The sequence below is a fragment of the Cygnus olor genome, chromosome 1 (genome assembly GCF_009769625.2).
Source record: "Cygnus olor isolate bCygOlo1 chromosome 1, bCygOlo1.pri.v2, whole genome shotgun sequence".
Lineage (NCBI taxonomy): Eukaryota > Metazoa > Chordata > Aves > Anseriformes > Anatidae > Cygnus > Cygnus olor.
This window is the reverse complement of record NC_049169.1, coordinates 128,742,052-128,765,288: the sequence shown is the minus strand read 5'-3', so window position 1 is coordinate 128,765,288 and position 23,237 is coordinate 128,742,052. Positions and strand designations below refer to the sequence as shown.

At 38.8% G+C, this 23,237-nt stretch overlaps 1 protein-coding gene across 15 annotated transcripts in view; it reads right to left on the bottom strand.

The window, feature by feature from the left end:
* The window catches only part of AP1S2 (adaptor related protein complex 1 subunit sigma 2), a 30,445-nt gene extending 8,358 nt beyond the window's left edge, over positions 1-22,087 (bottom strand). For 2 of the 15 annotated variants that reach the window (XR_005814067.1, XR_005814066.1), the window contains exons 1-5: positions 21,843-22,012; positions 20,664-20,842; positions 13,378-13,486; positions 12,286-12,423; positions 3,996-4,090 (exon numbers count right to left, since the gene is read on the bottom strand). Coding sequence is in view for 12 of the 15 variants with exons in the window: in XM_040533059.1 (XP_040388993.1) it covers positions 12,286-12,423; positions 13,378-13,486; positions 20,664-20,842 (426 nt within the window). In the remaining 3 variants the exon portion in view is untranslated. Of the gene's footprint in view, positions 1-3,995; positions 4,091-12,285; positions 12,424-13,377; positions 13,487-20,663; positions 20,843-21,203; positions 21,378-21,472; positions 22,016-22,068 lie in introns of those variants that run through there. The other 13 variants (XM_040533096.1, XM_040533125.1, XR_005814065.1 and 10 more) reach the window with 12 other exon arrangements.
* Positions 22,088-23,237: the final 1,150 nt, after the last annotated feature.

Here is a 23,237-nt window from a genome sequence, read left to right as displayed (position 1 = left end):
ACCATGTAGATCCTAGTTAGTAGAATCTATTTTTTTCAAACTGACATTTGTTTTTGCAGCTCATTTTTAGAAGCTGGTAACACTGGGATTTTCAGTCCAAGTCATTAGAGATTAACTTAAAAAATGGTAGAATTTGGGTCACAGAACTACTTAGCAAGCCCAAGCAACATTTTTCTCAGTCAGCTTTGTAATGACTCAGCCTAATTAAATATCATAGTCATACAAAAATTAGAAGGGACTTCATTTAATACAGTCCTCCAAACAGCATACCTGTAACATTACTGATATATATATATATATATATATTTAATCTGTTAAAGGCATCCAGTGATGGAAACATTTTAACATCCCCCAGGCAATCTACTCAAATGCTTCATTATCATCGCTACTAAAATTTTTCTAAACATCTACTTGGAATTTATTTTCTTGCTGCAATTTTTGTCTGCAGTGGACAAGAAAACAGTCTACTTCTTTCAGGCATTAAAGAGACAAGAAATAATTTATGCCTAAACCAAGCTGACTCAAGCTCAGTGTTTTGCCCTGCTGACAGTTCAACAGTGAGAAACACACTTCAGCAACACCTGGCATACCTCCTTTGTCAGGTAAAATTTGCTTAGGTTTTTGTTTCAACTTTCCATCAAAACCAGCACAAACCCCTATGAATGTAAGCCATGCTAAACTGCAGACAGAAATATGGTGGCTACCTTATGATAAAGACCTGGTGTTTTGTTGCTCATTTGTTCTTCCCCAGCATCTAAACAAACCCCAAGTGAAAACAGACGAAATGCAGGGCCATGAAGTGCACAGCAGTTTGGGAATGATTCTACTGAAAAAAACTTATGTGGAAAAGAGAGGGGAAGGATGAGGGTTTCTGTTTAAAAACATGAAGCTCTTACAGTAGAGATTAACATTTAACAAGCACTTCTTCAGTAATTCTTCAGAAGCAATTACTTTTACACTCTACTTCTGAATCTTTATTAGGAAATATTTCTAATGAGAGGCTGCTTTAGGAAACTGCTACTGTTCACTTGAAGTTTCAAGGATGTTAAAATAGTAGGGTAACTGTTTCCCAATCTTTCCTTAGCTAAGTACTCAAACTACAATTACAGGGTTATTGGGAAAAGTCTACTTTACTTACAAGGGAAAGCAATGTGTTTTGTTTCCTCAGAGAGCCTAGAAATACCCATGAGGTCTTCACTGTGTTCAAATACAACTATTAACTATGATATTGTTTAAAAAAATCTGTAGTGATGCTAACTCCAAGTCAAGATCTTGTCTGCAATTTCCTATGCACAGAGGACAACAAAGCCTTCAAGATTGGTACAAATCAGTCAACACGATTCTCTGGAACAGCAAAAGTTGTCATGGATGTGTTTCTCAGCAAAATGTTCCAGCATATGTGCACGATTAGGGTCTAAAACATTACCATTACCTCAGCAGACCAGAGCAGAAGGACGTGACACACAAACAGCAGTGACCTGCCTACCTCCCTCTCAAAAGCAGGAGTAAAAATACCAGTGGCAACTTTACGTACTGTAACCGGATAACAGTGGGTGGTCCTGCCTCCTGCTATTTCTGACCTGCTGGATCAGGGGTGATAATCACCCTGGGAGGCAGTGCTTTCTACCTGCCCGTCAGTTGCTACAAAGTGAGCTAGGAAGAATTAACGGGGTCTGAGCTTTCATGGCGAGGGTGGTTCTGAACAGCCACTGGAGGCTTTGCTTTCCCACCACAAGAACACAAAAAGCTTTAGGGAAATACTACTGCAGAATGCTCTGTAGTACGAAGCCAGAGCCGAAGTTATAAAACAAATCACTGAGTTCTCCTCTCCCAGACAATACCACGGTGTCTGTATGTTTGGCACATCGCCAAACAATGCACAAAAGGATTCATTTATGTTTTCTTCCATTCTTTTCCAGTCCTGCACTGCGGCTAGAGGTTTACATTACTTATTCCCCTTTGCTTAAGGAACCATTACTTAAACTGCTGGGCTGTGTTTCTGAAGGGATGACCAGAATATGCTGTTGTAACAGCCATGTCACGTCCAGTATCATTCAGCTTCCATGGCAATGGTATTTAAGCAGTCCCACTCCTTCCTGTTCTGCAGCACTTTGCCTTCCTATAGTTGATTGGACAAATGTTTGCAGGGCCAGTTTGCTAACAAGAAAGTGAAAAGTCGCTGACTGGGTTTTTATAAATGAATATTGAAATACAAACATGCATCATTTAAACACAATACATGAGAACACTGGCTTTTTAAAACACACATACACTAGCAATTGTTGAAAATAAAATGTAACTTAAGTTACATTATTAGCTTTAGCATATGAATCCAACTCCCCCTTTGCCCACAGCCAACCTTCTTTACCACTGATGACCTTCATTCCTATACATGAGCAGCAGTTACTTCCAGGAGGCAAACTATCCCTCTCACTTTGTGCAGCCATCTGTCTGTCCCTCTCCACTCACCCCAGCAGACATCATCCCCTGTTCTGCAAATTCTGCGGAGTCACAACGAGCAGAAGTTATGCTCTGTACACAGTGACTATTCTTTCACTCCTTTCAGGGAAAAGCGCAGCTCAGGAAGAAGCATCCCATAGGCAACTGATAACACCACTGTTTAAATCAATGGGGACAAAACACATTTGTTCAGCTAAAACCATGTTCCCAAAGAATTAATGGACATACTGTAGATAAACTCAAGTCACCCAGAATTCTCTAAGCTTGAGCTCGCATGTTCCTGAATCAGTCTTTGTAGCAGTCTAAGACAACAAAAGATTAACACTCCTAAATAAAAACTCTATGCTTAACATAGGTCTGAACTAACACGGATATCCTTTTTAAAGTTCTAATCACAAGAAAATGTTTACAGTCAGTGTTAACACTAACCTCACCATGAAAACCACACTTTGTGAATAAGCTTACTATTATGAAGAGAAAAAAAAGCAATAGATGTGAAGAAAAAATGTGGAAAAAATCAAGTTGGAACATTTAGGTTCTCTTTCAGCTGTTTTAGTATATGACTAGATTCATGTAAGTAATTCAATTTTGAACAAATGACTCTTGTTGGCTGCTCGTATTCTACAGATCTAATATGCAAGCATATTAGTTACTCCCCACTCCTGATACCAATCAACTGCCATATCATGTACTCATGTACTAGGTAACTTCTAAGTGGTAAAACGATACATATAACAGTATATTTGATTTTGAACATGTTACAAAACTTTTTCCTATTATAATAATTTTCTTTGGTCTGGAAACTAATTCCTGACCTTTATAAAGCTGCATACGAAATTACATTTATTACCGCAGTTCCACATTACAAAAGCCAGTTTGTCGACTGAAATACTTGTGTATCCTGATATCAAATAAGCAGCAGGCTAATTAAGTTTTCTCTAGCAAATCATTTTCATGTGCGTTTTAAACTTGCCTTATTTAAGACAAAATCTTACCTTTCTTAGTAGGACTGCCACAATGTACTCCACTTACGCTTTGGACAAAAATATGTTGCAATGCACTATATATGCAAATAAGCTTTGTTCTGTCATGCAGCATCCGGCATTTGATATACAGTCAATTGCAGCAGCACCCAGTCTTTTTAGGGCCCATCTTCCTTGCACAGCAGATGTAAACAGCCCATTTTCCAGTAAATACACATTTACATGAGTTGATTGTAAGTAAACAAAGCCAAACATCTGTTTAGTTATTAGTTTTGGTATCCATTTCTCTAACTTGCATTATCCCACTTAATTATTGACACCAAAAGAAAGCTAGTAGAAGTCAGACACTTTGAGTTGATGCGGTTAGTACAACAAAGGAAAATAAAAGGGAACACTCAAAGCACTCTTCAAAGACCATCATGCAAGTGTTGCAGAAGGTTAAGCCCATCACCCATTTTTGTTTACTCTTGCAAGGATTTAATTACACGTGCAACAGTCTTTGCATAGCACCCATTTAATCCATGCCACCAAAATGGTAAACTTGGTAGTTACCAATCACTTAGATGGGGGTCAAAAGGGCTAATGTCTTAGATTGCTCTTAATCATAAGATATCCTCAGACAAACCTCCCCAGTCTTCATTCTGGCTCTATAAACACAAAATCAAGCAGCAGTGAAAATGTAGTATCAACTATGTAAAAAAAAAAACAAATTAAAACGCTATTTACAGCTTATTTCTATTTAAGATAAGTTAGAAAATATTCTCCATTTTATATAAAAGTTATTTCACTTAAAAATATTCAGCTATTGTTATTCATTAACACAATTTTATGAGGTCCTACTAAAAGTCCACCGTTAAGAAAGCAAACAAATGCATCAGTAAAGAACATCTGTTCGAAGATTCCATATAGATGCATTGAAGAATGCATTAGTTTTTCACTTCTTAACAAGCTAAGGATATCAATTCCTTAAAAGGATAAGCTCTAATCAGAAAGCTTCACCTATGCTTGAAGAGAACTTAAAATCAGTTGTTTGTTATTGTAACCTTAATAGACTGAGAGCGTAGTAGCACAGGATGGTATCAAATTTACCAATTTTTCAATTTTATCAATTTAATCCAGTGACCATTTCACACAGTGCTACTACTAACACTGATATTTGAGTAAGTTTTGTTCCATAAAGGGAGATGAGTAACATTCAACTTATCCCTTAAGTAATCTAAACAATTTAATTCAAGAGCTATGTAATATTTACTCCTCTAATAGTTACCATTGTTACTTGCTGAGCTGTATGTGACAAACCAGTTGTCTTCATGTAGTAATGCCTGGTACAAGAAGTTGAACATTTTTGCTTTAATCTGTACATTAATCATCCATACTTAGAAGGCCTATCCACTTTTTTTTTTGAGAAATCTCAGACATTTATTGCCTTTTCAAACCAAACTTTCAACGTAAGATTAAAATACACACACTTCCAATGTATAGCCAGCACCAGAACTATTACTCCTGTTAGACAGACTGGCAATAAAAAAAGTAGAGCTTCTTCCTTTAAAATAGTATCTAAAAGCTCCCAAACATACCAGCAACATGCCTGACATTTGTACAGATACAAGCACAAAGAAATCAGAATCCAAAACCTGAACACAATGGGATCCCTCCTGAGGGCATTCTTTTTTTTTTCATCTACTGTTCTGTGGAGCTCTAAACACATCTTCACCAGTAATGAGAGTTTTAAGGAAGGACAGTACTACTGCAACATGACACATCATCTCACACAATTCTCAGACACCGGAGGGAAATGGAATTTTCTCCTCACTATCTCAAGGTTCAAACATCTAACACTGCTCTTTTCAGCATTCTGCCAGATTTAGGGAATGCGTTCTATTAAAATGTAGATTTATGTGCTCATTCAGAAAGAGCATCTAATTCTGAAGATAAGATACTCCTTACTGTCAAGCAGTCTTCTGCAATTGTTCATTGGATTTTCTATGTTTATTGACCAAAAGCATGCGACTAAGCTCCTGGAAACAACTATGGATTATGCAGCAGAGCTAAAATTTTCATCCTATCACCCTGATGCAGTACTTCTACAGACAGAAACAGAAGAGTATCTCTGGAGAAAATCTATCAGGAGTTCAGTATTGTTAATATACCCTTCACAGTTCTGTAAGGATCACTTGAATAAAAGAATAATCAATTCCACAGTTAGTTTTGTGATGTAAACATTGATTATTAGTATTGCAATTTATATCAGAGAGGGTACTGAATAGTTGCCAGGAACAGCAAGGACTTAACTTGTACTAATTGCCTTACTTGTAATTGTTTATAGTGTTTCAATTCGCAAAACAAATTGAACATTTAACGCAACACTTATATGGTAGATGCCTTCCTCATAACTTGTTGATTCTTAGGACCTTCTAATCAGTTTCTGATTTGAGAGAATAAAATTACTCGCATCTTACATGCACACCCTGAACAAAACTGTCAAGAAAAAACATTATGGGGACAGACTTATTAAAATGAGATTCTAAAGGTCTGCACAGAAGTTGCACAGGTGAAGAACAGACTGATTTCTATCATTTTCAATTCAAAGTGAAGGATAGGTTAATATCTGACCATGTGCTTCTGGAAAGACAACTGGATTTCTAAAACATTTAGAAACCAGTGTGCAAGCCTATGATAACGAGGTCCTAAGAATCATGAAATCTAGAAAAGCAAGAAATTTCAAAGAGTATTAGCATAACTACTAACTACATCTCTCCAAATACAGAATAAAGAATAAAAGACTCACATATAGACCAATTATTAAGTTATCAGGGAAAAAGTCTTAGAATGGGAAGTGGGTGAAGTGTGATATGACGACATCCTGGATACTCAATGCCACTTTTTTTTAGGATGACTTTTAGGTCTGAAAAGATTAACTTCCCCTCCTCCTCTCATTTCTACCTGGGAGAAAAAACTGAGATGCAGGTTCTACTACTCGTTTTCTGGACAAACTGATTGCTTTAAACAAAAGAGTATGATCTGGTATTTGCAGGAAAGCCTATTCCATAGCAGAGAGGTCAGTTGAAAAACATGTATTAAAAACACAGAAGTACTTTTGCATTCAAGGATTACAGACCTGTCTGCTACCACTAAAGTGACAATTAGTTGTAGTTAGAGGTTTGTTCCAAAGAAGTGATATTCCTATGATTTCTGATGATGTATATTCTTAGAGTTCATTCCATCTGAAGTTCAGCTACATTTGTATTAGATATGTCAGAAACTATGAACACATCTTCAAAAACAGCTGGCAGGTTTTATCAGTACTTTTAAACTTAGAGAGCTGATGACAAGCAAGATAGCCATAAACAGATCTAGATATGAAGTCAGTAATGCAGTTCTGCAGAGATTTTAAGTCACTTCACTTGAGCAGAATGCTATGAAGAGTGAAATAGTTAACTAAACATACGCACAAAAAAGACAGTGTAAAAGGGCTGGAAGTTAACTGACATATTTGGAAACACCAGATTTAAGCAGTTCCACACAATTAAAAACTTTGTAACTCTTTAATCTCCTTGCTTTGCATCCTGTGAATGCTGAATTTAAGAAGCAGGCTAGTTTTTACCACCAGAACAATAATTCGTATCATATTAGCACAAATTGACAAGTGTACTTTCCTAAGACAAAGTGCAAATGAGTTCTCCCAAAGTGAAGCATATTATATATACAGTAACATCACTCTAGTCAAGTTATGTATACAAGGTTTACTTCATTCAAAAAATAACCATCTGTTCAGCTCACGCGGGAAAATGAACAAAAAAGCAACTGACCACTAACATATGCTTTATCTTGGTTTTAAGTAATGTTTTCTGATCAACTATGCTAGTCTTTAAGAATAAGCAATGCAACTTTTTATTCCCAAGACTGGAAAGAAAAAAAATCTACCCATCAAGTCCAAAGGATATGAAAAAACTATTTCCACATGCATTTATTTCTTCACCTAATACTGTATTAGCACTTACATTTTAAACAGCACAATTAAGAAAGCATGCAATACTTCAAAAAGGAAGTCAATATGTTGAATGCACATTCCAAATTGGACTTCTTTATTCTATATACATATAGGCTCTTCTATGACACTTGCCAAACTATTTCACACGTCTCATGAATAAATATGGTTATGCTTTCTCACATCTATCACATGAAGACAGAAGTACTTTCATTCCAGGTTCTTAACATCTCCAATCAGCACCATAAGAACTCTCTTCTTTTTTTGATCTATATATGAAAGTTGTTGACTGATATAACTGGACAAGACATACACTTCGTATGTAAACCAAACAGTCAAAATCTAACTGCAATACAACCTCTGCCACACATCTAACACCCTTCTGGGACTGATGCCTGAACAGCATTAAAAAATGTCAGCTACCAAAACACTACCACAACTTACTGCATCTTGTAAGAGTTGAAAGAGATTACCAAGCAACATAGGCCTTAGGTATTCCCTAATCCTTGAATAATTAACTAATAGCATATGCCTTTCTCCATCACGGTAACTCTCATACAGGTCCCCACAAGTATCTTCTAAAATGTAATTAGAGACCATTATCTGTTTATAATATCAAGCATATAGATGTCTTCAGAACTGCAGCCTTAAGCTGACCAAGCTATCTACTTGAAACTGAGTCAGAGGTTACACATCGCAGTCAAGGCAGTCAGCTCTCCCTTAAAGGGAGATTACAACGAAGATTCCATTGTTGGTTCCTGTTTCACACTGAGAGGCATACAGCCAGGTATAGCCAAAGCACAGGACATCACAGCCAACTTCAGAAGGCAGTCTACTGCAGTAGTCCATATTTAAGAGCTAACGTGAAGTGAAGCTAAGTGAAGACCGAATTCATGGCATTACAGTAAGTTTCTCAGAAGACTAGTAAGAAACAGGTGCTTACAGGGGCTCTTTCCTAACCCAGACATAGAAACCTTATGTTCTCACCCACTGTAGGTTTTCAAATATGTTCTTTTGTTAATGCTAACATTCCTCTATTTTCTCATATTCCAAGAACCACCTAATGCCATCTCCCCACTATTACACATACCTTCAAACCTACTGTTTACAAAGCACACATTTCATCTCCAAGAGAATTTTCACAGCCAAATTCTCATTTTCAAAGATACTCATTCTAAAACTATATCTATATAGCAACCTTAACCATCTTGCACAAGTCAGCTGGTATTAACAATTTAACCACCCTTCTGTATATAGGATGAGGTAAGGACTTGAAATAGCGAAGTAAATGAGGGTGATTCATAGCATAACTATTATTTTTCATGTGGAAGAACTAGTAGATAGTACTAGAGGACAAACTGCAAGAGCCTATGAAAAACATTACACAACTTCTACATTTTTGATCATTAGTAGAACAGTGATAGAAAAAATGTGATTTGTGAATACATCCACTTTTTGAGATCTTCCAAAAAATGTAACTTAAAGTCTTTTAGATGTTCTGTGATCAACTACTGAAAGCATACACAGCCTGTAAGAATAATGGTGAACAAAATGGGGACAGTTTCTGAAATAATTTTCTAAAAATAACAGATAATACCAAGAAGAATTTTCACTTGAAACTAGTGTTTAGAAATTTGCTCCAACCTCAAATGAAGACCAGCAATTCTGTATAAGTTTGGTTTTCAAATATATACGTAACCACCTGTTTTAGATATTAGAATTAACTCCTTAAATTTACATTTTCATCACAGTGAATAACCATGAACTTCCAAGGAGCATACTAGCTTTCTTGGACCATCAAATAAAAACACAGCAAACTTAAATGGAAAAATGGATCCTCTCCTTTCCATAAAGCACATTGTGTTGTGAGTTTCATGCATTAAAAAAGTATCACAAAATCATGCATGTTTTAGATCTTCCACAGACCACATGTATGCAGCCATGCACAAACACACGGTGCCTGCAAATTTGCCTCCCTCAGTATAATTGAGTGGATTGCACAAAATACTACCTTTTCAGAAAGGCATGCCTCTGTAGTCACTACTTAAGTATCTAAAATTTCTACAGCAAAAGAGCTATAAATAAAATTTCTATAGCAAAACTATCAAACAAGACACACAACAGCATTTTCAACAGACGTTTCTAGCAATAGACTTACAGTGAAGCATGAAAGCATTAGAATAGTTAGTTTTTACTATCTAGATAATGGATAATACTGCCAGTTTTGATAACTGGCTATTGATAAGTTTTCAGATGGTAATAAATGGGAGGTAGGGAACAAATATTTGATCTGAGAGCAATTTTAAGAGCTAGAAGAAATGGATGAAAAAGGCTTTAAAAGTTTGCATATTTCAGTCCCACGAACTCTAGCAGTAAGTGAACTGCACCGCACCAAGACCTTAAGGACACAAGTGGGTGCTCAGAAACAGAAGCACATCCTGGAAAACTGCCACAAGACTATAGAAGTAGACAAGACTATTAAGAACAGATTCATTATTCAGCAGTTTATGCCCCTGCATTTTCTTTTAACATTACCCAAACAGCCACTTAATGTATTTGTAATTATTTCCCTTTGTGCAAGCATTCTGTACAGCTTTTAAGGTGCTTCATACATTAATGTATGTATTATTAATAATGTATATTCAAGACTGATTAGTAATTTTTAAATTAGGCAATGCAAGTTTCCAGGTCCATATAAAAGTCCCTTTGTTGCACATTATTACAGTGTGACAGTCAAAAACAAACAAACCATAACCCTGCAAGAAATGGTTTGCATTTGGAATCACAACATATTGCACTCCAGTAGCTTTCAGGTATTCTGGGAAGCAAAAACAAACTAGAGGTACAAAAAGTTCCTATTTGTGACAAACTATTATTTTAACAACCTTCTTCTTTAAGCTCAGAATGCACATGGTAGTAGTTAATATAAAATACCATCCAGAGAAAAAGTCAAACTTTTTTGGAAGCTCAATTTAAATATAAAATCAGACCTTTACAGTTCTTATAAATTAAAAAGCATACATATGGAGTAGTTTTATACTTGACTGACAATTGATATAATTCTACTAACAGTGAAAAAAACAATTAGCTTATAAAAACAAACACAACTACAGTGGAGCCATGATCAAGAGTTAAATTCCAATTTAATCAGAAAAGCATTAATAGACCTTGACAGAACAAAGAAAATCTCAGGTGGCAAAGGGAGGGGTATCAAGTAAAATGCATCAGGGTAAAGCTATCACAGCAAGGGAAAAGTCTCCAACTGAAAGAGTCAGACTTCTTTTTACATTCACATTTTTAACTTGAATTTACATGGTGTAAGCGTAAAAAGAGGATGCTAACTGTTTAGAAAGACTGTCATTAATCCCTATTTTTTGCTTTAGAAGAGCCTTAAAAATGGTGAAAATTAAATTAAAATCCCATGACAAGGAGAATACAGTAACTTCATCTAATATATAAATTAACTCTGCATTTGCAGGAGACAGACTGGAATAGGGAACTAATTTGTTACATCCGTTTTTATATAAAGAACAGCATAAGGTTTTAAGAGAAACTGGACAGATTTTGGATAGATTTTTCCCCTTTGTAAACTGCAACAGGACTTCCAGTTAAGATAATTACTTCCAAGTGTAAAGGAGGAACTGACAAACTTCTTCAGAATACAAGCAGAAAATACATGCAAGTATTTCCTCCCTAAAAAAAAAAAGTATCTAATCTGTGTGTAATGCTGACCCTAATCATAACACTAACTAGCTGCTGACAGACAAGAACTTCAATGTGTTGTGGATTTGTCTGTGCTCTGAAAGAACTACAAACACGATCACAAGGAAAAGAATAGAATGATGTGCATCTGCATCCTATTAATACCACAATCAACAAAGGAGTATCACATGGAACACAGAACACTCATATCAGAACTAAGCAGTTAACTGACTGAACAAATTAACAAACCAAAGGTTCACTTAAGCATAAAAATAGAGCAGCTAACACGTATATACGAGTGAAACTTGGTACATTTTAAAAAATAAGGTTCATCATCCCTGCTAAACCATGCATTTCACTGGCACACACACAAGACCGATGATATTCTCAGCCTACCAGAATTTTGTGAATTTCACTTAAACATTCAAGAACCTTAATGCTGACCTCAAGACTACAGCAGTTACAAAGAAAAGCACAGAACTGAGTAACAACAGGGAAATGTTATCAAGTTTTTTCTACACCACTGAACCCCTCCCCATCAAATACTTTCCAACTAAAAAGTCTAAAATGCAATCTAGATTTTTCATCAGAGTTAGTAATGAACAAAGGCATTCAAAGTGAAAAAACAGATGTTTGTACACTTCATTCTGTGTGGTTTTGTGGCAATACTATTAGTGCTTTTCCAACTTAAAAAGATAGAAACCAGAGTAAGCAACCTATAGCAGAAAAGCATGTCTTTATAATCTAAAGAACTATACCTGAAGGAGTCTCAAAGAAGAGAGTCTAGCTTCTGGATTTCAGCAACGAAACAGTAAAGAAGTGAACATGCATCAGGTATGACAAAAAACTAAGTGCTGATTAATAAAAAGAATGAAAGACACGTGAACAAAACTAAAGCTGCATGATCTATAATCATCTAGGTATACACACAGAACAGACACATACCCAAATTCACAGTAGGTTACAATACTCATGCCAAACAAGATGAGAATAGCAGATAACATTGTAATATTGCACAATTAGAACAACTAAGCAGACACTACATGCCAGGCATGCTAGACAGCACTTTCCACAAGCTCAAAGAAACAGGAACTTTTTCTAATCACAGTCTAGCATGCCCATACTTTGGCCAGAGAAGTTTCATTTGCTTACCTCCTGTAAAAGATCTGCCTGCTCAATGGCTTTGAGAACATTTTTCTTGGAAGTCTCCTGAACTTCCCCTCCCAAAAGGAACTCATCCAGAATAAAATAGGCTTTTTCAAAATTGAAGATGATATCAAGTTCACATACCTACAAAGAACATCAAGCATTACTGCAAAGTGGAAAAGTGGAAGTATATATACCCTCTTGAGGTGTCCTCTCACAAAACTTAACTTGCTCACAGCTTCACCAGATGAAGATGTTAGCTTCAGGCTATTACTTTTCAAATTGGGCAACAGTAACAACAAAAAAGCAGTTCCAGGCCAAAAGGAATGAATTTTTTTTTTGCTGAAGTTAAAGAAAGGACTAAAGCAGCTTCTTTTAAAAGCCTTTTCATTGTTAAAAAAGTTCGATTCACAGCTGTCAGTCTGACACGTCTTTCACGAGGCAGAAGATCACCACTATAGTTCTCTTCTTCCCTGCACTATCCAGAGGCAGCTCATGCAATTGGACAGAGAAGTTTTGAAAAAGTCACAATTTCTTATTCATCCTGTGCATGCCCTAGTCAGAAGGGCTAGAAGGATGAGCAGCAGTGTTCCTAAGCGCAAATGCACACTACTTCTGTTCTGTTTGGTTTTGATATCTGGGAAAGCAGATGCCTTGTCTTTTCTTCTCTTCCCCCTCCTGCTAGCTCACAACCAACTGCCTTATTTGAAAGCAGATGTAGAGATGTGTTGGAGCATGGCGGAAAGTATATACACAAGAGCAGCACCATGGAGAAGAGAAGCTGGAAGCCCGGACAGAAAGCTAAGGATTCATAAGATTTTATCTGACCACAAATGAAACTAAGAAATAAAAAATATAGGCAATTAACACCGGACTAGCAACTGTTCTCCTCCAAAATCATAATTTATTTTTTATATTTTAGCAGTTACATAGGCTCTTATCTGTTTAGTTTAACCAAGCAACAGAAAAACTGTTAGATAAACCATTTAAACAGCCAGTTGATTGTATTTTAAAGAAAAACACTGTGGAAATAAAACAGTGATGTAATATAAAGAGACTGTGAATCCATAAAAATTAACTGAAAAGAAGTTAACTCACACTTCCAAAATACTTGTCAAGAAGTTCTACGTAACGATGAATTATTTCCAGAGTTATTAGTTCGTTGTCCTGATCTTCAATAGCACAGCAGAAATAGAGGCTTGCATATCTGTAAGAACAAAATAATCCTCATGTTAGCAAAAGATGAGCAAAACAAATACACTTGGGAGTTATTAAATTCTCAGTAGTCCTTAACTTTACACTGCTGTTAGTTTGTACAAATAGCCACGCAAGCTCTACCAAAAAATGGCTTGGAGACCAACAGACATGCACATGGACCCAAAGGGATCTGCCTCCCACAGTCAAGCAAGACTTCAGTTTTTATCATCTTTTACCTGATGGAATTAAATTAGCCTCATTAGTGTTTGGAAAAGGAGATATATTTGATTGCCAGGAGGCCAGAGAGAGTTTTGAGGCAAGATGTTTTCTCTACTAACTGTAACATCCGAACACTGGTATACTAATCAACAGATTAAATGTTAAAGTTATAGCACACAAGCTACACATATAACAGCTAATTAAAATGCCCTGGGTTAAATAAATGGAACTAGTAATTTAGGATTTGGTCTTTAGAGAATTTAACTAATGCCAAAAAATTCCAGGACTAACACTAATGTCATATACCCCGAGCACTATTAAGTCAACAACTCGATCACTACCAACTGTTCTGGTGCCAGGAGATGCCATCAACTAGTTTCCAGCAATCCACTTCCACCTTGGAATACAGGCAATTATTTCCTTGAATATGATCTTACGTTCCACTTTAACAAAAAGACTATCCAATTCTACCATACAACACCACAAAGTTGTTTAATTCATGTTTTAAAAAAACAGCTGAGGCAAAACCAAAACAGGAGTGAAAGCTGAAAAACCCATTTGCTCTTTTGTAAAATGCCAAAACCATATGGCATACAGATACACATGGCAGAAACGAGATTTCAAGTAACACCTGTTGTAGCCACTAATTTATGTGAACCAGGAGCTGCTTTTGTTTGCCAATTTAGAGAGAACTGGCAGCATTAAGCACTGAGTGGCCAACCCCATTAAAAAAAGTCATTAGGATGTAAACACCAAATTTAAGATGCACATTCTTTTCCCACACACTGAAATGTGTGAAACGCACCTTTGTAACATTACAGAAGTTTTTATCACTATCATATTATCTGGGACTCTGTAAGGCCTAAGAGAAACTGACTTTTTTTTTGCTAGAAATCAAAAAAATTATTTTGTAGTATGTTGAAATATATCTCCCAAGCACTTAGCTAGCATCATTCATGATGATGCTGAAAGTCTCACTCCCACTCTGCTCTAGTGGATTCAAATCACTGTGACTTTATCACGAACAACTGATCAGATACACTTTTATTCAAAAGTTCTAAACTGTTATAAAAAAACTGTCCACCACTTCTTTCCACCCTATCACAAAACCAGACTTGGGGGATAGGGAAGGGCTGGGGAGGAGAGAGGGAAGGTACCTCCAATGAAGCACACAACACTAATTCCCTTGCTCTTTTATCTCTTTAGCATGGTGACTTGTCAACTCATCAGAAGTCCTATCTGAGAACAGTTCTTTTGATTTTACACTGCTGTGCTGGTCCCTCACTTTAGCACTTCAAGGACATTTACAGCTATTGTAGTAGCTTGCAAGATGTTATCTGTATATGGCATCTTTAAACAAAGCTGCTTAAAAACAGTAAAGGAAGGAAGAAGGTATGATGAAAAAATGTTTTCAAACCTCCTGATTTTTGTTTATTTATTTTTAAGTCTAGTGCCAAGTTAGACTATTTGCTTGTAGAAAAGAGAGCTTTGTACATTAGTTGACATTTATGGTGGTTACCAGCACCTAAGTCAAATACATCTAAACAAAATGTCCTTCATATACAGATGAGCAGAATTGATTATGAAGCATAGGTAAACCATTCCCATAGTGCTTAAACACAAGTTGAATCACACACCAGTAAAACTTATCAAATCAAATTTGACTTAAATATTTGAAACGTAACCACACGGGACAGTCCTTTTGTGTTTCTCTATTACTTAAGAATCTCTTTTGATACTCAGAATTATTTTATGCAAGTACAAAAAGAGAAGAGAGGGAGAGAGATTTTACCTAACATAGAACACTTTCCAGGAAAGCTGTCTGCTCTGTGTTCTCATTTAAAAGAAAATGTAGCGTACTTTTGAAAGACTTTATTTGGCAGCTATTAAGCAGAGTACACTTTCAAGCTCTGCCAACTGCAGTCTTGGAGAAGGAATACCAAAAAATGAAAACTACTCATCATAAGACGAAATGGAGGCCTAGGTATCTATCCCTATATGCAGAGAACATTACTTTTTCTTCTTTCCTTTTTTTTTCCTACAAGTAGTAACCAAGTGCAGATTCACTATGCCTACTTTGCAAACAGTGTAAGATTATACACGTCAGCCATCATTGCAAAGGGCATGTCAATACGGGAAACAAAGGCATACGTTTCTTAAGACCCAAATTATCAACAGCAATAGTTGTCATTTTTTCCCTCTGCAGTCCATGGCTTCAGAAAAGCGTCCACAAATAGTCTCGAGCAGATGGAGTGTCTACACTAAGGTGAGTAAATTTCTGTAGTCAGGCTGGAAAAGTTATTTGACCTACAGAAATGTTGTTTCTTACTAATGAACCTAAGAGAAAGCACTTAAAAGGCTCAATGAAGAGGAAAATCTTGAAATAAAACAAACCACACCGCAATGAAATACAAACACAGCCCAGCCTGTAAGAAACATTCTGCCATTTTCATTCCTACCGCAGTTTGAGATCTCCAGCCCACCTCCCACCCCATAGGATCCTTAGCCCTAAATCAGCCGTTTACACTCAGCTAGGGAAATATTTTATCATAAACATTGTCTGCTTGTTAGAAAGGGGGACCAGCTCCAGGGAGACCAAGAACAGTAAGGAAAAATCACCTAAGAATGCAATAACAAATAGAGCAAAAAAGGAACTACAGGCAACACAAACACTACAATTCATGCCTTCAGGTAGGTGACCTTACAAAGGTGTGGGTTTTTTTGTGGAAGGAAAGAAATTTATGAACCTCCCTCCAGCAGCTGCACTAGTCCAATAGTGAGAAGCCTCACAACCAGCACGTAGTCCTTCAGCCACATTCTCCCCTAACTCTGCCCACAGCCAGGCGCCCCAATTCTGCTGAGTGATCAGGTCACTGGGGGCAGAGCACAACTTGCAAACCCTATCCATTCAATGGTCTTCTACACGATGAGAGAACACCTGCTTGAAGTCATCACTGACAGTTTGTCACCAGGTAAAGCTGCAAGCCTGAAGACCTTCAGCATCGAAGTTGCTTTGCATGTAAATTGTGTGTGTAGAAACCTAAAGCGTACAGAGCTCAGAGAGAGCAGAGCTCAACTCAAAGCCACCACCACGCTGCCTTTCAGAGGCACACGTACTTCAGGCAGCCCAAGAGTTTGGGACTCGGTGACAGGTTATCACAGTTGACCCAGTGAAAACTGCAGTCATTAAAATTGTCCTTGGCAGATTTGTTCCTCCTTCAAAGGAGCTGCATGTTTCTTTAATAAGTTCCAAGACTCTAGGACAGGCAGAACAGTCACTATTTAATTAGGATACAGAAATAAACAACAGTAATAAAGCTATCTAAAATAGGCATTTGTTCCACAGTTTCTTATTTCAGCAAGGCTATAACCCCCAGTAGTTTATAAATGAACAAAATCTTGGTACTGGTAATGCTCTGTAAGATAAAGCTGCTGCTTCTGCCTGGATATACACAGAGGCCCTCCTAGTACCACAAGAACCAGAACAGTGTACAGAGAACCTAAGCTAGTTAAAACAACCAAACTTCAGTACCTAATTAGCATTACATTCAGTTTTACAGAGACACCTACTCAACACTGGGGTTACATTTTTAACAGATACAACTGGCAGTTAGATGCACATAAGGAACGATACTGATAGGTCAACTACTGGCCCTTAGCACTTGCCACATGACTACCAATGGGATCAAAATCCTGAGTGGAGACACACTGCTTGCAGAATGGGCTCTTTTCTTTGGAGGTAGAAGGTAGAAGGAGAGTTTTAAAACTCCCTCCCCTCCCCCCCGGTTATCAACAATAACCAAGTCCCACGACCTCGGTATACCAAATGCTAACAAGCTAACAAGTAAAATTTACATCAAAATCAGTTATTCTGCAATTTCTGATTTGGAGTGCTATACACTACACAATGAAAATAACTAATACCACCAGAAGCTAAAGCAGTGAATAGCTGAGATCTTAAAAGAAAAAAAAACGCACAACCTATCTTAAGTTCCTTTTTCAGAAAAATTTTAGAATTTTTAACATTTAACAACGATTTCTCTGTCAAAAAGGGAAAGCTGCACAAACTACTACCCAATATTGTATGCTCCAATACTACTAGTCAAAAAACAACAAAAGAAGAGCAAAATGAATTGTATTTGCTAAGTTTCTAATCAGCTGTCTGCAGACAGCTCCCTCTCAATTGTTAATGGATTCCCATTCTTTATTTTTTTTTTCCCCCCAGGAAGTCACTTCAAAACTCTGTGTCTTTTGGAGTCAGAAGTTTGTATCCTTTTTCAGTCTTTGGGTGCCTACCAGCCTGAAAAACTCTTCCAAACGAGCTACAGAACACATCCATCCCAATTCATGAGCTACGTCAAAAACAGGGCACCTTACCATCTGCATTTTGGGATCTCTAAAGAATTTGTTTCTCTAATGACAAAATAAGGCAACAATGACTGACCCAGTTTTGCAAGCATAACAATGCTACATATATGAAACTAAGGAGAACAAAAGTAATCACATATTCAGATGGATTTTAAGGACATACAGTTCTATCTCCTTGAAGTTTCATCCAGAAAGCATTTTATATGAATGATAAGGATGAAATACCACAGAACTAAGGAGGCTAATCAAAGTAGTCCAGCTTTCTTGACAAATGTGAAATATCAGAAGGCAGCAAAAGCTACCAGCTTGTTAATTTTGCATTTGAGTTGGTTTTATTCTTGCAAAAACGTATATCAATGAGAGCCTAGAGTATACTTCTAATAATGCCAACCATTCTTTGGGTTGCGATATCTAGGCCAACTCTTACACCTGAAATGTTGACAGTTAATATGCTCTAACAACAATTATAGCACAAATCAGCAATTTCAGACTCATAATAGCAATATGTACATACAGCATGCACAACAGCAATACAAACATTTGTAGCTTTTATTTTAAAAAATATTTTAAAAAACATTTGTGCCGGAAGGTTGCGATCCTTCCCAGTAAGAGACCAGACAAGAACAGACCTTAGTAGTGACGTGCAGGAGTCTTGTCTGCAAGCAAATGTGAGCACCTTCTGCAATTTCATAAACCACATAGCTTCTGTTAGATGTCTTGCTCTTTTAGCTACCCACTGTTCAGGAAGTACTGGACCTTGACTATTTTAGTTGTCTTCTCGGTATAATCTGCTTCTGAGCTAACAGATCTGCCTTTTCAAAGAGATCACAGTAGTTGACACACTAATTATGGTATGTTGATTGGGAAGAAGTCTTTCCCCCAAAAACCTAAAAGTAGTTGCCGTTTTCAGATACAGGATTTTAAACTATCACCTCTTACACCCAGTCCTTTTGGTGATGTTTTAGCCTAATGCAACTGCCAAAAAAAAACAAAGTAGAACAGAAATTGAGATGTTAATTAGCTTGATACAAAATAATCTTAAGCAATTTCATAGGCTAACTGTGCCAGATTGGTTTGCAGGCAGTGAAAAAAGCTACTGCAGTCAGCTGTGCACACCAGCAGTCTAGCAGATGGACTGCAGTCTACACACACATAGCAGCCAACTTCTGTATTCTCCTTGACCACAGACCCCACCGCATGTTACTGAGATGCAAAAACACCACAACTGCCAGCAACTCAAAAAGCCATACACAGATTTCCACCAGTTACCTGAGCAGAAAAGGACATGACAAATAGTTGACGACCATTGTAAAGAGACCAGGAGAGAGAATAGCACTGGAATGAACTCACTACCAGAACAGTTACCACTGTTAGAGACCGGCCAATGAGTAGAACAGACTGGCTTACTCATGCCCCATTTTTCTGATCTAGCCCCATAAAAGCCCAGCTGAAAGCACACTTGCATGTATCATCACTTACTGGAGCACACAAAGTATTTGAGCAAGCTTGTCTACATGTATGTTGAAGAAGTTTTGTAAGAAATCAGAAGGAAGAAAAACCATTGTTTTCTTTAAGCACAGCCTTATTGTTTTTCCTCCTGACATTGGAGAGCTACGCACATCAGATACACTGGTAGCTTTCATGTGCACGATGCTACATGCACTGATGTACATATGAAAGCAGGACTGAGAACATCTATTCCTTTTTTATTCTACTCAGTTGGTACATTGGAGGAGAGTCAGAAACTCTCTGTCATTCCTACTGACAGAACACAACAATATTGTAAGGCATTGAAATTATTTACCACCTCAAAGAAAATAAGAATGCATAAACCTTTTGAAGTTTATAAATAACTAGAGAAGGGAGTTAACTCGAGGTTTAATAGCACCAGCTTTAGCTGGAAGAGATGTAGCCTCCCAAATCACAATGATAATTACTGTTATTTGTGAGGAAAATTATTTCTACACCTCTACATTGTAATACATTCTAAAGATCAGAATAAAGCTAAAAAAAATTCTTGCCACACACTCTAGCAAGTTAATGAACAATTGAGACAGGAAACTATTGCTAAAGAAAATTATACAGTAGTTGTACCAAAAAAAGAGCTAGTCATGATTTCTTAAGTTAGGAGAAATACCTTTGCGTGTTCATAGCAAAAAAAAAAACCCTATGTACTCTGAAACAAGAGAATGCTTTCCTTATTTCCATGAGCTTTCAGAAGCAAGTTACATTTACATGTGGTTTACGAAGCCACTGCCTAAGGTAAATGTTTATGGAATTTAGTATTTATTACCTATTACATCTTACATGCATTTATTTATTGTAGGCATCTAAGCAGAGAACTAAAACCCACCACTCCTTATGAAAATAGAAGGGAACCTCATCTCTTCAGCACATTTCGAAACGCATGAATGACTTTCTACACATGAATGATTCCTACTTGGCTATCAAATTAGATTCAAAGGAAAAGTCAGTCTCCTCCATAGCCAGTAGAGGGAAGAAAAAAAGATAAATTAAACAAAAGTCAACCATCATTATGTTCTCACTTATTACACTGTTTGTGACATATAGTAATTACAAGGTTAGTGAGAAAGAATAACCTTTTGTAGACAATCTTCAAGTCTCTCCACTCCAGGAAGCTGCACATTTTCGGTTTGCGGGCTAATACTGTTTGAACAAGTTCCCTTGTGATTTTCTTCTTCTCTTTGTCAGATAACGGGACATACCACTTCTGGAGTCTCAGCTTCCCCTGGCGACTAAAAAGCAACATAAACTGCATCTGTTGAATTAGAAGGGGAAAAAAAAGGATTAATCTCAGTCTCTTAGTTTAATATTAGATACCTTTGAGAAAAACCAAGCAGGAAGCAAGATAGGCTTTTGGATGGCTATCTAGATTATGCATTTCTACACCGGTGGCAGATGTAACACAAGATTTGAGAGTACCAATAACACAAAGGATTCAGCTGAGCAAGGTCAGTCAAAGCAAAGATAGTAGAAAGCATGCACAAGTTTCAGAAACACAAGTCAGAGCCACCAGGCAGCGAATACACCCAAAATCCTGACAAACTGTGTCCAGCCAGCCTCGGTACAGCTGCATATGAATTTACGACAGAAAAATAACTAAAAAACGACACAACCACCTCGTCCAACACCCAACCTCCTTTTCAATTCACCGGCTTAGAGCCTTACAGCAGGAGCAATTTGCACTTAAGATCTCTCCGAAAAGCCTCAGAATACTTTAAGAGGCATTAAACCTCCCAGCGGAGCGTCCTGTGGCACAGCAGAGCCTTGCCTCGCCTCGCATTACACAAAAGGAGCCGAGATTAAGCGTTTTCCCTGCGGTCCTATGTTCCAGGGCTCGTTTCCTCTCAAGGAGTGATGTTGCAATTATATTTTAAGAGCAACTTGCCGGCTGGGCTTCCCGGCGGCCGCAACACCAAAGGAAACGGATGGCTTTTTTTTTTTTTTTTCCCTTTCCTCCTTTCTGCTCCAAGTTGAGAACCGGGCTGAGGAAGTTTCCCGGGCAGCCGCGGAACACGACGGGAAAAATAATAATAAAATAAAATAAATTAAAAAAAAAAAAAAGGCTAGTCCTGGGTGCCGAGCCCTCGCAGCCCCCCTCAGCCACCTTCCCGGCCCCGGCTCCCCCCCCCTCGCAGCCGCCGCGTCCCAACGGAGGGGGGGGCAGCCGTTAACGGTCGCTGCCCTATGGAGATATGAGGTGATGGGGGGGGTCCCGGGGCTCAGCGAGCCGTGCCCGCAGACGCGGCGGTGCTCACCGTGCCCGGGGAACGGGAGGAGGAGGAGGAGGAGGAGGAGGAGGAGGAGGAGGAGGAGGACACAGCACCGCTCCTGCTGCTGCCGCCGCGGCTGCCGAGCGGCACTGAAGGGAGGGGGCACCAGCGCGCGCGCACCCCAACGGCCGCCCCGCCCCGCCCCGCCCCTCCCTGCTCGGGCAGGGGCGGGGCCACGGGGAGGGGGGGGGGGAGCAGAAGGAAACTTTACCGGCTCGGAGCATGCGCGCTGAGGGTGGAGGGGGGGGTAAGGGGGAGCTCGCCGCCATCCAATCGGAGGGGTCCGTCATGGCCAATGGGAGGGAGGGGGCGGAGCTGGCGGCGGAGGTGGGAGGGGGCGGTGTTAAGGATCCCCGCCTCGCGCGGCCCGCGTTAGGATAGGGCAGCGGCCGGCGCGGCAACAGCCAATCAGAGGGCGCGGTGCGGATAGCGGTTCGCCAGCCGCCAATGGGACGGCGAGGCACGGCGCCGGGGTAGTGACAGCAGTCAATCAGCCGCCCGGAGACAGAGGCTCCGCCTCCCCGGCCCCGGGGCTCCCATTAGGGGGTGGTGGATGGAGCGCGCATGCGCAGCGCCGTGTTTCCCCTAGCACGTGCGTGCCCCGCGTGGGGGGGGGAGTAGAGGCGCGCGGGGCGGGGCGGGGTGGGGCGCGTGCCGCAAGGCACCGTTACCCGGCGGCTGGGCGACCGTTACCCGCAGGGGGCTGCGCCGCCGCCGCCGCCGCCTTGCCCCTTGTTTTTTTCCCTCATAACGCTTTTTTTTTTTTCTTCCCCAAAGTCACCTTGATTAAATTCGCTAATTAGATATCCTGGATTAGTCACAGTCTTTTTTTTTTTATTTTTTTTTTTTATTTTTTTTGGGGGGTGGGGAGTTTGGCAGGGGATAATTTTTACAAATTGTGCATTAAAACAGCTAAACCTGTATTTTTTTTTTTTTATTTGTAGGGATTTTTTTTTGTGTGTGTGTGTGTGTTTTTTCTCAGTTCTGATGAAGGTTGGCTAAAATTCCATGGTGTAAACACGCTCTGAAAGAAATGCAGAGAAGCATCTCTTTAGGCCAAAATTGGAACACCTTAAAAAAAGAATCTTCTAGGTTTAGGTTATAAATTAGCAGACATTTCTTCTCAGAAAGAGTAGTCAGGTGTTGGAACAGGTTGCCCAGGGAGGTGGTGGCGTCACCGTCCCTGGGGGTGTTCAAGGAAAGGTTGGACGTGGTGCTTAGGGACATGGTTCAGTGGGTGACATTGGTGGTAGGGGGGTGGTTGGACCAGGTGAGCTTGGAGGTCTCTTCCAACCTTACTGATTCTCTGAATTCACCATTCACTCTTCCACCCCACCACCAACATTAAGGTTGGAAGTAATCAGAAAAGGTTATTTCTAC